Consider the following 16690-nt stretch of genomic DNA (forward strand, 5'->3'; position numbering starts at 1 on the left):
ACTTAGGTAATGCTTACTGTAATTGGCAACATTGCCGCAGAAGGTACGTAAAAGATGCCACAGAGATAATGGAACTTTTTTCAGTGTTGCTCGTAGCAAGGGCAGGTTGGAGGATTCAAGCAGGTGAAATCTGCACTTCTCCTGCTAATTCACATTCTAATGTTAATGTTTGCATCAGTACCCAAAATACATTTTCAAGAATGACTACTGATTTAAGTTCCTTAACTAATCTTGGTTGATACCAGTTTTCTCTGCTGCATGGTAGATCAACACAAGAATAAAGCCAGATTTTATGTACCAGGCTTATTTTATACATATCAGCAAATGTTTAAGACAGAGTCGTCAGATGTGGCTATCTCATCTGCCTTAATCACAGGGTGATGGTGCAAAACTGTCCAGAGAGCTTGAGTTGGTGTTGGGAAAGGTGTAAAAAAAAAAAAAAACCCCGAATAAATGCATAAAATGTGCATAAATGTAGAAATACACCTGAGTCAATTATGTAGCAGATTAATTTTTGAAGTCAGCTGATTTGCAAAATGAAGCTCTACGTATTTTATATTACACACATTGGCCACTTTGTTTGGTAGTTGTTGGACCAACTCACTGCATTTAGACATTGAATTGGGAAGAAAATATAACTGAGTGTCTTTCAACATGACATGGCTATTGGTGCAACACAGGCTGGTCGTCAACTGGGATTTTCTCATACAACAACCTAATGACCAAAAAAGAAAAATATATGAGTGAGCTGCAGTTCTTTGCAGGATTTTTTTTTTTGTGTGTTGATGCCAGAGGTCCGAGGAGAATGGTCACAGATGAAATGATGAGTGTTGATTTGTACTGCAATATTTGGATTGTATGCTGAGAATCTGGTTTTAGTCATTTGGTTCAGTTATTCTTACCAATTTTATTTGTATGAACTTTGTGTTTCTTTTTTCACTTGTGTTTATTTAAATGATCTGTGTTTTCAAAGATTCCAAAGTGGGTGAATATCCAATATGCTTCATTTCATTTTCTGCCCACTGTTGAGTGCTTTAATTATATAAGATATTTCAGCTGACATCAGAAAAACGTAACACTGTAAATTTGAAGTGTTTAATATCGAGCATTTTTGCTCATGTGTTCTCCAGTATGTGGTCTTTTACCACACGTTTGGGTAGGCAGGCTATAATCTGAAAACAAACAACTCTTTTTATAATGATGTATAGAATAGCTTTGGAAGTTCAAAGTTAAATAGACAATGTTTAAAAATGACATATTTATCTGAATGCCATGAATCTCTCTCTAGTGGTTTATTATTGAAAAACTGTCATTATTGGCAACTTCTTGAGAAACTCTAAGAAGACAGAATGTATTGTGTTTAGTTTCATATGTAAAGCTTAGTTGAGTATGTTCCACAGTAAGAATTGTGTGGGAGGTGTGAAGGTTTAAAAATAAGCTGTGTTTTCTAACTAAACGGCTAAATTGAAACTGTTAGAATCTCTATGAAAATGAGCCGTTCATCTGCTAATATAAAGTTAAACTGGAAGATTGAATTCTATTTTTCAAAATTGTATTTAATGTTGTGGGGTTTTTTGTCTTGTTTTCCTTTATTAAACAGGTACTGGTATGCCATCTGGACCATCTGCCTTTCCAGTATTCATTTCCTTCATAGCCACCTTTATTTCCCTCCTTACTAATTAGCTGCTCTTCATTATTCACAAGTTTCCTTCCATTCATGCTCCTCTCTCTCATTGTCTTCATTCATCAGCTGCTCAAACTACTCCTTTCATCTTCTCAGCATATTAACTCGTTAGGAGATTTTTGTCTCTGTCCCTAATCATTCTAACCTGATGCACACTCTTTCCATTTTGGTCTCTCTACCTGGCCAACAAGCTGTTTTCTCCTTCTTTAGTGTCCAGCCTCACACACAACTCAATATGAGCCTCTTCCTTTGCTACTTCCCTCTTTGCTCTATGCCTCCCAGTATTCCTGTAGACTTTCTTCATCTCCTTGACCATCCCACTTCTTTATTTATTATCATATTCCTATCCTATATTCCTATTCCACCGAACACCTTCTTGGCAGTTTCCCTCACTTGAGCTGTTTTCACCTACCACTCAGAGTTTTGCCTTTTATTCTTAACACCATACCTATCAAACACCTTGTCACCTACACGTCTACTGAAATTCACTCCAATCACCAGTCTCTCTTCCTGGGGACAATCTCTACCACTTCACCCAACTTACACCAGAATTCCTCCTTTGAATCACCTTGTTGTTGAATTGTGCTATACAAATAAACTTGCCTTGCCTTGCCTTGCCTTGCCTTTTCTTCTGGCATCCAGCCTTTATTATCTCCCTTCAACAATCAGCATCAAACCTTGGGTTACCAGCTACCAGTGTTGGGAAGGTTACTTTTAAAATGTATTCCATTACAGAATACATGCCCCAAAATGTATTCTGTAACGTATTCCGTTACGTTACTCAATGACAGTAACGTATTCTGAATACTTTGGATTACTTAATATATTATCATGCTTTTTACAACAACGTGAATGTACTATTGCTGTGATTTATTACTATTACTGAAGGTCCGCGACTCCGAACTGTAGTAAAGGGACCTCTGACTAATACGGCGGGGTCCCTGTCGGCTCGTAGCCGAAAAATAGCTTTACTTTGTTGTGTGGGTCGACTTTGCTAGCGAGAGACAAAGAGAGGCGTTGAAAGACTGCTCCAACGGAACTTATTGTTTTTGGAGGAAAACACGAACACGGTGTACAGTCGAGTCTTAATAGCTTACTTACAACTGGGCTCGTCAGGCACTCTTATTGGCTGAAGTGGTTATTATTATATTTACATGCTTCCAGCTCCCGTTTTTCCTCGATGACAACTCGTACCTTTCCACTCCCCTTTTTCTCCCTCCTCGCGCTCAGAGACCCATAACGTGTATGGCAGTCCATTCTCCCTGCAACACGGACTACACTGCCCATGATGCTACATTCTTTAGAGCTATAAATGGTAAATGGCCTGTATTTATATAGTGCTTTACTAGTCCCTAAGGACCCCAAAGCGCTTTACATATCCAGTCATCCACCTATTCACACACTGGTGCTACATTGTAGCCACAGCCACCCTGGGGCGCACTGACAGAGGCGAGGCTGCCGGACACTGGCGCCACCGGGCACTCTGACCACCACCAGTAGGCAACGGGTGAAGTGTCTTGCCCAAGGACACAACGACCGAGACTGTCCAAGCTGGGGCTCGAACCGGCAACCTTCCGATTACAAGGCGAACTCCCAACTCTTGAGCCACGATCGCCCAGAATGCTTGTAGCATTCTGCCTGTTAGCTTAGCACAACAACAGCAACAACGAAAAGGTGCTCTCTCACCCAGGAAACACACAGTCGCAGAGAGAGAGAGAGAGCGTCGCCCTGTAACCATGGCAACCGTAACGCTGCCGCCTGGAACAACAGAACGTAGCTGTCAAACAAAACCCAAACAGTCCTGACCCGCGACAAAATGAAACAGGAAAGTGCCGCAGTGTAATTTATTTCAACAAAGTAACTGTATTCTGAATACCACCTTTTTAAACGGTAACTGTAACGGAATACAGTTACTCATATTTTGTATTTTAAATACGTAACGGCGGTACATGTATTCCGTTACTCCCCAACACTGCCAGCTACAAACTCATTACCCTATGTAACCTTCACCTCAACAACACAATTAACATACTCTTTCTTTAAGGTTGCTCCTACTGCATTTTGCTTTTTCTGCTTCCTACCATTGTAGAACAATTTGAATCCAATTCCAGTGCTCCTGGCTTGGCTTGCCTTCCACCAGATCAACTGCACACACAAATACCTCTACCTTTCTTCTCTCCATCATATTAGCCAGCTCTCTTGCTTTACCAGGCATAGTGACTATATTTAAAGTCCCCACTGTCACAGCTTCACTCCTTCCTTTTCTTCTCTCATGCTGCCTCCGAATAGCCCTTCGACTGCTAATGATGGAATTACAATGATATTAGTACAGTCAATTTCTTATATTGTAACATTATCAACTGAATGATAACAAAGTTTGTTTGTTAGTTTGTTTATTTGTTTGAGGTTTTTTGTTTTTTTGGGGGGGGGGGGGGGTAAATTAAGATTTACTGGGGAAAAAAAACATTTTAAAGGAGAAAAATAATCCACTCTTTGAAATTGTGAGGCATTTATTTTTTCATTTAGTTTTTATTTCATTTTCAGTTCTGGACATGACAGCATGACCGCATGTACAATACAACACTGAACGAAGAGGTTTCTAGAGTAATTTCAACACATAAACACACTTTGCAAACTTTCCAAGCTATTAACATTTCCCAGTCCCTCCTCTCCTGCTTCCAGTTGAACATGTTTCTGTTAAAAGGGGACCTATTACTCTTACCAATCTTTTTTTGTTATCCTCATGCACAGATATAGCTTTGCATTGTCCAAGCTAGATTGTAGGGCATTTTATCTCATGTTTCTTTATGCTCCCTCCTTTCCCAGTTTCCTCTGATTGACCAGCTTTCAGAAGCCTGCAAAGGGGCATCCAGTGCCTTGTAAACATCCTTATTGTTCCTTTTGGGCATCAGCTGCCAATTTTTTTTAATATAAATTATTCATTTTCTCTTCAGCTTACAGCTTGAGCATTCTGCTTTCAGCGATTAATTTTATGTATGTTTGCCTAAGTATTTGATCCTTTGCTATACATGAACAACAAGCATTAATACATTACACATATGACATAAAGTAAGGCAAAGAATAACAGGTCCCCTTTCATTCTTAGCAGGTAGGTAAACTTCTGTATTGAACAACTATCTCCGACCATCTCATACCTTTGTTTCCCTGAAGGATCAGCTTTACATTATAGCATTCTTGCTAGCTATTAGCAAGGTTTTCACCAAACATTTGTGCTTTCTCTCTCTTTTTCACCTTCTTGACAGCTGGTTATATATTACACATGTAAAGCTTTAGTTTAGTTAAACATGAGAATGGTTGACCTCTAAGGCGCCGCAAAGCCTCTAAAACTGCTGCTGAGTCGCTACAGTAGTTGCTTTTGATTTGGTGAGTTTAAGAAGAAACTAGCTAAATATTCCCAACTAAACTGTTGCACTTTGTGCTGCAGAGATTTCAGGCAGATTCACATTTTCTGATATGCGCTTACCACCAGGCCTCAAACAAGCAGAATAAGTGGATGAACAGTCCTCACCTCTTTCATTAAAGCTCTCACATTAGTAAGTATATGAAGAGATATGGATTTTTGGGCCATTTATTGTACACGTTGAGGTTTTTAATTACATAGAAAAATTAAAAACTTGTGTTCCTTTCTCCTTTCTGTAGTATAAGAAAGTGTAGTGGGGGGAAACATTTACCCAGTTTACCCAAAACAGCACAATAATTAATTAACCTCCTAGGACCTGGTGTCCACATATGTGGACATCACATTTTTTTGTTGTCTAGACCAAAATATAAAATTTTGCTCTACAAGGGCCTGATATCCACTTACGAGGACGTTAGACTGCCACTGTTCTATCAAAATTTAAAGCGAATGTGCTCGTATGTGGATCTCATTTTTCTCAGAAACAAAAATCAGGCAAAAAAAAATCATGTAATTCTTTGTTTTTACATTCATCAGGTCCCAATGAGCCCAAATAGCAAAGAGAAAATATAAATGCATGCCATGAAAAAGTTCGGGTCTTAGGAGGTTAATGATCAATTATGTCATCCAAAAAACAATATTATACTTCATTTCCATTAAAACCTTTACTTGTGGCCAAATACAGGGAGTGCAGAATTATTAGGCAAATTAGTATTTTGTCCACTTCATCCTCTTCATGCATGTTGTCTTACTCCAGGCTGTATAGGCTCAAAAGCCTACTACCAATTAAGCATATTAGGTGATGTGCATCTCTGTAATGAGAAGGGGTGTGGTCTAATGACATCAACACCCTATATCAGGTGTGCATAATTATTAGGCAACGTCCTTTCCTTTGGCAAAATGGGTCAAAAGAAGGACTTGACAGGCTCAGAAAAGTCAAAAATAATGAGATATCTTGCAGAGGGATGCAGCAGTCTCAAAATTTCAAAGCTTCTGAAGCGTGATCATCGAACAATCAAGCGTTTCAATCAAAATAGTCAACAGGGTCGCAAGAAGCGTGTGGAAAAACCAAGGCGCCAAATAACTGCCCATGAACTGAGAAAAGTCAAGCGTGCAGCTGCCAAGATGCCACTTGCCACCAGTTTGGCCATATTTCAGAGCTGCAACATCACTGGAGTGCCCAAAAGCACAAGGTGTGCAATACTCAGAGACATGGCCAAGGTAAGAAAGGCTGAAAGACGACCACCACTGAACAAGACACACAAGCTGAAACGTCAAGACTGGGCCAAGAAATATCTCAAGACTGATTTTTCTAAGGTTTCATGGACTGATGAAATGAGAGTGAGTCTTGATGGGCCAGATGGATGGGCCCGTGGCTGGTAAAGGGCAGAGAGCTCCAGTCCGACTCAGATGCCAGCAAGGTGGAGGTGGAGTACTGGTTTGGGCTGGTATCATCAAAGATGAGCTTGTGGGGCCTTTTCGGGTTGAGGATGGAGTCAAGCTCAACTCCCAGTCCTACTGCCAGTTTCTGGAAGACACCTTCTTCAAGCAGTGGTACAGGAAGAAGTCTGCATCCTTCAAGAAAAACATGATTTTCATGCAGGACAATGCTCCATCACACGCGTCCAAGTACTCCACAGCGTGGCTGGCAAGAAAGGGTATAAAAGAAGAAAAACTAATGACATGGCCACCTTGTTCACCTGATCTGAACCCCATTGAGAACCTGTGGTCCATCATCAAATGTGAGATTTACAAGGAGGGAAAACAGTACACCTCTCTGAACAGTGTCTGGTAGGCTGTGGTTGCTGCTGCACGCAATGTTGATGGTGAACAGATCAAAACACTGACAGAATCCATGGATGGCAGGCTTTTGAGTGTCCTTGCAAAGAAAGGTGGCTATATTGGTCGCTGATTTGTTTTTGTTTTGTTTTTGAATGTCAGAAATGTATATTTGTGTATGTGGAGATGTTATATTGGTTTCACTGGTAAAAATAAATAATTGAGATGGGTATATATTTGTTTTTTGTTAAGTTGCCTAATAATTATGCACAGTAATAGTCACCTGCACACACAGATATCCCCCTAAAATAGCTAAAACTAAAAACAAACTAAACACTACTTCCAAAAACATTCAGCTTTGATATTAATGAGTTTTTTGGGTTCATTGAGAACATGGTTGTTGTTCAATAATAAAATTATTCCTCAAAAATACAACTTGCCTAATAATTCTGCACTCCCTGCATGGTAGTACTCATTCAAAAGCCATAATATCAAGTGGGAAAATGGTCATAAATAAATAGGCTAGTGATTAATTAGCATTAATATTAATGATAAGATCAATGATTAATGAATATAAAAATAAAATAAAATAATAGTAATAATAATACTGGCACCAGAAAAAGATGCCCTGAATGACTGAAGATGAACAAAAATGGAACCGAAATCCTTCCATTCGCAGTAGGTTAGCGGGTCTTCATTATTTAGCAGTCTCCATCAAAACGTTCACCTTAAATAAACTTAAAGACAGAATAATATGTACACAGAATTTATATTTTCAACATAGTTTTCCCACTAAAATGTCCGTCCCAGCTAGCGAACAAACAAAGCCACACAAAGAGCACAGGCACTTGATGTTCTTTTCAGGATGCAACAAAGCAGATGCTGCTAGTTAAACTGGAGTAAAAGGATGTCACCAAAAAGAAACAGTATTTTCTCCACTTCACATTCTGCAACCATGCACGAAGAATTTAAAGAAGACCTTTGAAAAAGACCTCTAAGCAAGGGCATGGATATTACTCAGCACATGACTCACACCATAATAAGATGAAGAGTGACAAACAGAAGATTAAAAAAAAAAAACAGGGAAAAAATAAAACAGATGGCACATACACTGTAACCACAGCCACTGATGCGACCACCCGGCCCTCCTCGAGGCTTAGCAGGTGCCAGTGGTGCTTACAGTGGTGTAGCTGAACTTGGACATTGAGGTCGCCATCGATGTGCCCATGGAGGTGGCGTTGATGCCGTCTTCCCCACCTTCCCTCCCACTGCACCAACAGCATTTGCGGCACAGACGGTTGCGACTGCAGCAGGCAAAAGTGGACAGCAGAGCCTTGCGAAAACGTGTGTTCATGAAGCAGTAAATGATGGGGTTGACACAGGCCGACGTGTAGGACAGGAGGTGGATGAAAGAGATGGGTGCTCCTGAGAGGGCTTTGGTGACAGACTTCATGTCAAAGGCTTTCCAGGTATTGACTGTGAACAAAGGCATCCAGCAGATGAAGAAGAGTGCTACGATCACCATCAGCATGCGGATGACGCGCCTCTTAGCCTGCAGCTTAGCCTCGGAGGTGTTGCTGCGGGCGCGCTCAGTCTTGACCTGCACGGTGCTAGATGAGGCAGAGAGGGTGGGAAGCTCCACAGAAGAGGAGGGCTTTTTGGATACCTGGATGTAGCAGCCATCATCATCGTCATTCGGCCCTGTCAAAGGTCTGTCTACACCATTTTTCTGGCCTGTAGAAGTACAGGGGGAAAGCGTAAGTTTGAGTCACCTTAAATCACGTGTCATTAACAGAAACAGGTGACACATGATTACAATACATTTTGGCTTCCTGCAGCTGACACAGCTGCAGACAGTTAGAAACACCCCACCTTCCCTCACTAACAACTGAAGTGGTTAAATTTCATAACACTGAACAAACCCTTTAGGAGGAATTTCAGGGGTCGATAAATCTCCCGTTTGAACAACATTTAAGTATTAAACAGTTATCATAAATGCTATCCTGGCCAGCACACGTTAACATTAGCTGTTTAGCTATACCGATATTTTGACACATAGCTTCAGTATGTCCAGAGTTTGGAGAACTAATTTCACTATTTGTTTATTAGTAGGTTCTAAAAATATATTCTACCTCATGATCTTTAACGAAATAATCATCAAAATCAAAGTAATTTGTAAAATTAATAAAATTGTGGCTAGGATAGGCTCCACCCCTCCCTGCAACCCTGAATTGAATAAGTGGAAGAAAATGGATGGATGGATGGATGGATGGATGGATGGATGAAATAACATTTCTAAACTTAATCTTAAATACTTATTTTGTTAAATCTTACCCTCAAACACTCTCCGTATGTATAACCCATGTGAACAAGAACTAGTCAACGGCGGGGATGAAGAACTCCCTTTTAACAGGAAGAGATGTCAGGCAGAAACCAGGCTTTCCTCTGATCTTAATCATGGATTAGCAGGTGTGTTTGGGTTTACTTCACATGCAGTTCTTGGGTGTAACGTTTCCAAAGTTAAGCATTAATGACATTAGATTTCTCAGTAGTGTAACAATATAACAAATTGCTTGGAGCACTTTAGCCTTCATTTCTGTTTGTTCACACTTCTACAGTGGAAACAATGTGGCAATGGCTTTGAAAGGTTCATTTCCATTCTTACACGCTTTCATCTTTTTAGAACATCTGAATGAAACACATTTAAACAAAATGACTGTGATGCCAACCAAAATGTAAAACCTGATTTGCAACGCACCGTCTGCTAGTGTCTGAAAATTGCATAATTATCCTGTAGCTTAAAATAACCCTAACCCAACTCTAAATGATTCAACTCCATGTGGAATTCCATGCAAGGATGGAAGTTTATTTTGCTACGATCTATTTTCTAATTTTATTTCAGTAATAAATTACCATCACTACTGAATTCTGTTTCACATGTTCCCCACCTTGATGAATCACACTCAAGACTGGACTCCATGGAAACTGGTGCTGCTGATACACACAGTTATAGCAGCAGTTATAATTGACTTAAAGTGACCGTATTTCAGCTATATCAGATATATTTTTTTCTGGTTCTGTTTAAATGGAGAATATCAGCCGCAAGACAACAACCCGAGTGGTTCCAAGGACAGTGGAGTATATTTTTGGATGGAACAAGTGCAGAACCTCCAGGTAGCAACAAAATATGTCATTCTCTGCTTGAGGCAGATTACACAAATGTCCCTTTGTATATGTGTAGAAATATTTATTTGCTGCTGTTGCCTGGAAATGACAGTGTGCTATCTAAGTGCATAACAATAAAACTCAAGTAGGCACATGTTTATTTTCACAATAGCATATGTCTTATATTTACTAGCCATTTATAGTCGGGGAACATTTACTGGCCCTTCTGATTGTTTCCTGCCTTCCACATGTAATTTATGGCAGCCCCATTTGGGTCTGGAGAAAGTGATTTTTCATCTTCACTACAAGTTAAATCAATGCAAACAACAATCCTTTCACAATTGGATTAAATGTATAATGGATCTCACCAGTTGCCTCCTTGCTCTGGCCCAGCTCAAACTGAATGCCCCGGTAGAGCTCTCTGGAGATCAGACCATAGGCTATACTCATCACCACTCCCGGGATAAAGAACAGAATGAGCAGCAGCAGCACGTACCTGAAAACAGCCAGAATGGAATAAAAGGGGTGTAAAAATCACAGATTTGCAACTAAATCAGTCCTCAAAGCTGAAGAAATCCAGCTGAAAAATTTGCTTGTGAGCGTAACTGTTTTTCTCTTTGCCTCTGTATTGCCATGCACATCCAGGAGATGGGCTAAAGGCCCTACAGATGCTCCTCCCAACAGTTATCTTTACCCCCTTTGCTTCTTAGCAAAATGTACTGCAGCATCTCAGGTCAGTTCTGCAGCTCCTCTCTGCAGACCATGACCCCCCTCAGCACCCTGCAGTGTAACCCGCCTTTACACTCTGTTTTTCTTTGAGCTGTTTACCTCTGGTGATACTCTTGATGCTGCAGCGTTTGTATATATCACCAGTAGTGGGGTTTTTTTGGGTTTTTTTGCCGCAGCCTTATTGGAAGACCAGGACAACAGTATGAAGTTTTAACTTACTTACTGTACATGAAGACCAACTGGCATAATAATTACTACAAATTCTTTCCTTAAACACCTTTTTGAGATGCATGACACAACAGGGCTTTGCACCATGCTTTTTCCAGTGTCAATATCCCAACATATGTAGATTAGAAGATCATAGTGTAGAAAGTACTGTTTTTGTTTTGTCATCAATCAGTACAAGTTTGAGGATCTTAAGACATGTCTGAAAAACACTGGAAAAATACAATCCTTAGTTTGATAAGTTGGCGCTGAAGAATCCTGTCCATGCAGGACTATGTCATCTGCATAAAAATGTATTTTATATGTTTAGTTTTGCTTTACTTAGAAAAATGTTTGCTAACAAAAAGACTATGATCACCTCTCACCCAGTAAAAACTTGTTCAAAAGACAAATTTCTCAGTTTCTCAACATTTTCTACAGGTAAAAGGCAAAAATATCAAATATTACAAGTTATAAAACTATCCATCCATTCTTACGGCCATGGGTGGTGTCTAAAACATTGCCAACCACTATACTGCCAGGTATAAAATATAGTACATTTGAGTTAAATCTTTTTGGTAGCTGTCTTTTTTTGTAGCTTCAGCACTGTGAAAAGATATTTGCCTGCTTCTTTATTTCTTAGTTTTTTGCACATTAGCCACACTAAAATATAAATCATTTCCAAAGCATCTCAATCTGATTTGACTCTGACTTTGACAAGGCCACTCCAAAACCTTCATTTTGTTTTTCAAACCATTCACACCATTGCTGATGTATTTCAGATCATTGACCCACTGTATAAGTGGGAGCACAAGTGCACTTGAGCTTCAGGGCATGAACTGATGGCTCGGTATTCTCCTTCAGGAGAATCATTTATATCATTGTCTGATAGAGAGCACAAATCATGGTTCCATCAATTATAACTAATTTGTATCAAGTCCTGAAGGAAGAAAGCAGCCCCGGCCCACTAGCACACTGCCACCACCATGTCTGACTGTTGGTGTGAGTTTTATGCCAAATGATGCATACGTCCCAAAAAGCTCATTTTTGGTTCTGCTCAATTTTTGTCTCACCAGTCCACAGAGTATCCCAGATGTTTTTTCCCCTCAAAGATGTGATTGAGTTCTTTTCAGTCAGCTGTGTTTTTCTTCTTAGAACCCTCCCATGAATGCCATTTTTGCTCAGATTCTTTCGTATTATTGAATCATGACCCTAACTAAGGCAAGTGAGGCATGTAGTTCTCTGGATGTTGTTCTGAGTTCTTTTGTGACCTCCTGGATAAGTCATCAGCGTGGAGTTGGAGTAATTTTGGTAGGGTGACGACTCCTGGGAAGGTTAACACTGTTTGAATTGTTTTCACTTTTTGGATTAAAGCTCTGACTGTGGTTCACAGGACTTAGAAATGGCTCAACAAAGCCTTAGAGATGTCTTTCCCTTTCCTCACTAGATATCAGTGGCGTGCTTTTCAGTTGTTTCTTTAGATTATGGCATGATGTGTTGCTTTTTGACATTTTTAGCCTATTTCGCTTTGTCAGACAGGTCCTGTTTAAATAGAAATCGGGCCTGGGTGAGGCTAGTGAAACTGAATCTCATCTCTCAGGTTTCAAAAAAATAGTGGATAATAGCAGTTAATTTATGACTTAAACAGGAAGTTAATTACTTTACCACCTCGGATCAGTTTGGTTTGGATAGTTTTTTTTTTCCTTAATAAATGAAATCATAATTTAAAAACTGAATTTTGTATTTACTCAGGCTATGTTTGTCTAGAATTTAAATTTATTTGATGATCTGAAACATTTAAATGTGATAAAAGGCTGCAACTACTTTTTCACACTGTTTCAACTACCATATTCAAACAACAACATATACATAATTCGGGGTTAAATTGAGCACAGTGCCACAGTGGTTTGCCTCACAGCAACAAGAGTTCAATTCCACTCTCCGGCCGGGGCTTCCTCCCACAGTCCAAAGACATGCAGTTAGTGGGGATAAGTTTATTGGAAACTCCAAATTGCCCATAGGTGTGAATGTGAGTGTGAATGGTTGTCTGTGTGTTAGCCCTGGATACGCGGCAGAGCCTGTTCTGAGAGGTACTGTAGCTGTAAAGATGAGATCCAACCTGTAGATACTATAAGGATAAAAGGTAGAATTTAGTGAGTGAATCTAATCAGCACCAAACTGTCTAGTACAGTATTATCACAAAATGAGTTTAGACCTACTTCAATTTGTTCTGCAAAACATTTCACAAAAACATAATTCAGCAGCACAGCATGCATAGATTCAATATCTGACTTAAAAACTTTAAAACGAATTAGAACAATGGATTTGGTGTGCAGTCCTAACTTTTGAAAATAACCTCTCATCTTCCTCTCCTGTGCGCAACACTAAGAGTGGGAAACTCAACATTCGCTAGCAGGCACGCTGTGCAACAAACTGCACCGACACAGTTTGTGTGTTTGGTCATGTTTGTCAAGCTGTTTGAAAAGTTCCAGTGGAAAGGACTTGGCACCTAAAAAAAATCCATTTATGCTTGCTTGTCTTCAGTAGCTCCTATCTGGATGCTGAGTATCATAGCATGACTTAAACGTTGTTTTTTTTACATCTGCACCATAAACGCATCACTGGGAAGAGAAGGCCAAATGAATGCACTGAAGATGTAAGCAGCCCGTGGGCTAACAATATTTTCTTATTACTGTGCAAGTGTTTCCATACCGCCGCGGGAAGCAACAAGAGTCTGCAGCACAAGTAAGAACTGGTCCATTTGACAGTCATTCGCATTATTAACCTGTCTACAAGATTCTATTGCTCACTAATTGAAGGGGCCAGAATGCCATTCTGGATCATTTCAGCCCAGTTTAACACTTGTTTATAATTGCAATGGGATTAAAAAGTCCCAAACACACTTATGTCTCAATCATGTCTAATACTCAGTACCCCAGAACTGCTAAACACAAACTAGCTGGAAAGCTGTCTTAAGTGAAGGGTAAAGTGACCTTAAACAGCTTGAATCAGACCGTTGATGAGTCGAATGAAAATTAGATAAATAAGCTACTAATGCTGTCCAGGTAGAAGCGTGTAGTTGTAAATGAGCATTTAGTACACATCAGCTGTTTGCTGCAGTTAGATAACTTGGTCATTTGAGATCAATAGCAAGAATCTCCACTCAAACCACTGAATAACGCCAATGATTTTAATTGTGTTCCACTTTAAACCAATGTGCGAGAGTTAAATATTAGAACTTTCTGTGTGGCTCTTATGCTGCTGATAAAAAAGGCTGTAAACTATTAAACCCAGAGTGTCCGGTTTGTATGTAAATGTGCACATAACATTTACAAATACAGTTAAAAGATTATCTAATTATTGGGGATGTTTTCAACTGATTTAGACTGGGTACACGAATGTTTTCTATTCACAGACGACAAAGAATACCAATCCCAGCTTTCTGCAGTGCTTAGATTGGTGGCACATCAAAGAAAAAGTTATGAACTGAGTGTAGAGCAAAAAAAAGAAAAAAGCAGAGCAAAATGTTGACAGAGGAATTTCTGAGTAGTGCAAAAAGGTTCAAAGGGCTTAGAGCCTCTGTCAGCTCTGTCACAGTATCTGACGGAAACCCCTCCGCACATATTCTGTGGAAGTCCTTCGACGCTCTGGAGCTTTGTTTGAAAGCTGCTGAGTTTTCCCACCTGGGACTGGAAAACCAGAGACTGTATTAGTGAATCGAATGAACGAATGTGTGTATTAGAGAGAGAGGAGAAGGTGGCGTGTACAAGTAAAGCAAAACACGAGCACGCACAAGCAAGGTAATAAATAAATGGACCGGCGCTGAGTAGATGCAGCCAGATCTCCCATTTGATTGGTAGTAATGAGAGAATGCTCTTCTTAACTGCCGGTGTCTGCGGTGCATCAGTCAGCACATAAAAGCGACAGCACACAGGAAGAGGCCATGTTTCATTCATTGTCTGATATTCTAATGTCTGCTTGGGCAACTCTCTGAACTCAGCACTTCTCATTAAAAATAAAAAAATAAATAAAGGCGTCTATCAGCTGGCAGTTTAATACTGTGGAAAATCTGTTAGACAAAAGCTGTGTGGAAGTGACCACGCGGGAGTGTGGAAACAGCATTTAAAAACAGCAGTAGTGGATCTGCGCTTGTTTTGCCTCAAAGGGAAAACCCAGATGGGTAGAGCTGAAGCAGAGGGAAAAAAACATGTTGAATATTCATAGCTACCTCTTTTCCCACATCACCTGAAAGCAACATGATTATCAAGCAGGAAAGATGCGTTTGGCTCGCATTAATCATCAAAGAAAATGATGGTGCATATGTCATAAATTTCTTTTGCACTTTTAATTTCCAGTCCTGTTCAGTCAGAGCTGGAAAGCACTAACTCAGCTAATAGTGCACCTGCTGGAGGGTCGCCACAAAGCAGGAGGCTCTTTTTTTTAATGTAAAAGGCTTTATTATTCAGACCAGAAAGTAAATGAGCAAAGCATAGCAGTGTTCAGAAAATAAAACACTGATTGGATTAAGTCAGACTACAGGTGTCACTCGCCTCTGTCAGTGCGCCACAGGGCAGCTGTGGCTACAATGTAGCTTGCTATCACCAGTGTGTGAATGTGTGTGTGAATGGGTGAATGACTGAATGTAGTGTAAAGCACTTTGGGGTCCTTAGGAACTAAGTAAAGCGCTATACAAATGCAGGCCATTTACCGTTTACAGGTGTTCACGGCGCCAAAAACTTGAAGGTTATCAGAAACGAACACGTGTAACAGCAGCAAGTAGTCGAGTCAAAAGTTCTCCAACTAAACTAAACAACCGACTCTATAAAGGAAGATTCTAACCTACATTTTTCAGGGTTCAACTTTTTATTTGCTCTGCGTGGCGTTTTGAAACCAAAAACTCTGATGTTATAATGACAATAACCGAGGCAATTCAATATTAATAGAAACCATTTTCCTAAAATGTAACTGCAGGTCACTCTGGTGACCCGTGTGCCCTATCTCTTGCCTAATGACAGCTGGGAAAGGTTTCAAGCAGTTGAGGAATTGGTTGGATGGTTTGATGGATGGAGGTCATAATAACAGCTTGCATTAATGACTCATTCAGTTGGATTCCAGGGAAGGAAATTAGAGGCAATTTTTAAAAAAACAAAACAGATAAACTGTAGAGTTATTTGGGCCAATAGACCCTGGCAGTAAATCCTAAAACAGATTTACAATGAAACAAAGAGCCCTTTTGAAATGTTTAAATGTTGCATTTACAATGCAGCACACAGTCATAAATGATCAAGGATTGTCAAGCTAATTTAATATTTGTGAATGATGCAAAATATAGTTTAAAAGCAAACATTTTCCCTCAAACGCATTCTCGCCCATGTAGGCCAATGTGATCAGTGAGCTGACGCTTTAGACTGGCCTTACCCCAGAATGCTGAAGTCCTGGAGTCCCAGATTTTTACTCATAACATGGCGTACGGATTTTCTTCACCATCAGTTACAGTGAAATATGCTGTGTTAGGCAAAAGACACCTGCTGCAGACAGATTATCTACAGGCACAGCACCGATGATGAGGCTGATGATGATTACTGTTTTGAGTGCATGAATCCTTTCAAGTAAGCACACAATATTTAGTCATATAGCACTTCACAGACAAGAGTCAAAGAGTGCTTTACAGTTTGCAGTGTTTTAAAGGTTAGAGTCACTAAAAATGTCTG

General features: G+C 39.9%; 1 protein-coding gene across 1 annotated transcript in view; it reads right to left on the reverse strand.

Moving 5' to 3' along the window:
• Window positions 1-4637: 4637 nt before the first annotated feature.
• LOC146547689 (cholecystokinin receptor-like) overlaps window positions 4638-16690 on the reverse strand; it is a 66899-nt gene continuing 54846 nt past the window's right edge. The window contains exons 4-5 of the mRNA XM_085264607.1: window positions 10415-10542; window positions 4638-8615 (exon numbers count right to left, since the gene is read on the reverse strand). Of these exons, the coding sequence (XP_085120733.1) occupies window positions 8038-8615; window positions 10415-10542 (706 nt within the window). The 3' untranslated portion in view covers window positions 4638-8037. The remainder of the gene's footprint in view (window positions 8616-10414; window positions 10543-16690) is intronic.

The sequence above is a fragment of the Mchenga conophoros genome, linkage group LG23 (assembly GCF_057382185.1).
Source record: "Mchenga conophoros isolate Kocher_MC1m ecotype Shallow Benthic linkage group LG23, M_conophoros_male_GT1.1, whole genome shotgun sequence".
NCBI classification, from domain to species: Eukaryota; Metazoa; Chordata; class Actinopteri; order Cichliformes; family Cichlidae; genus Mchenga; species Mchenga conophoros.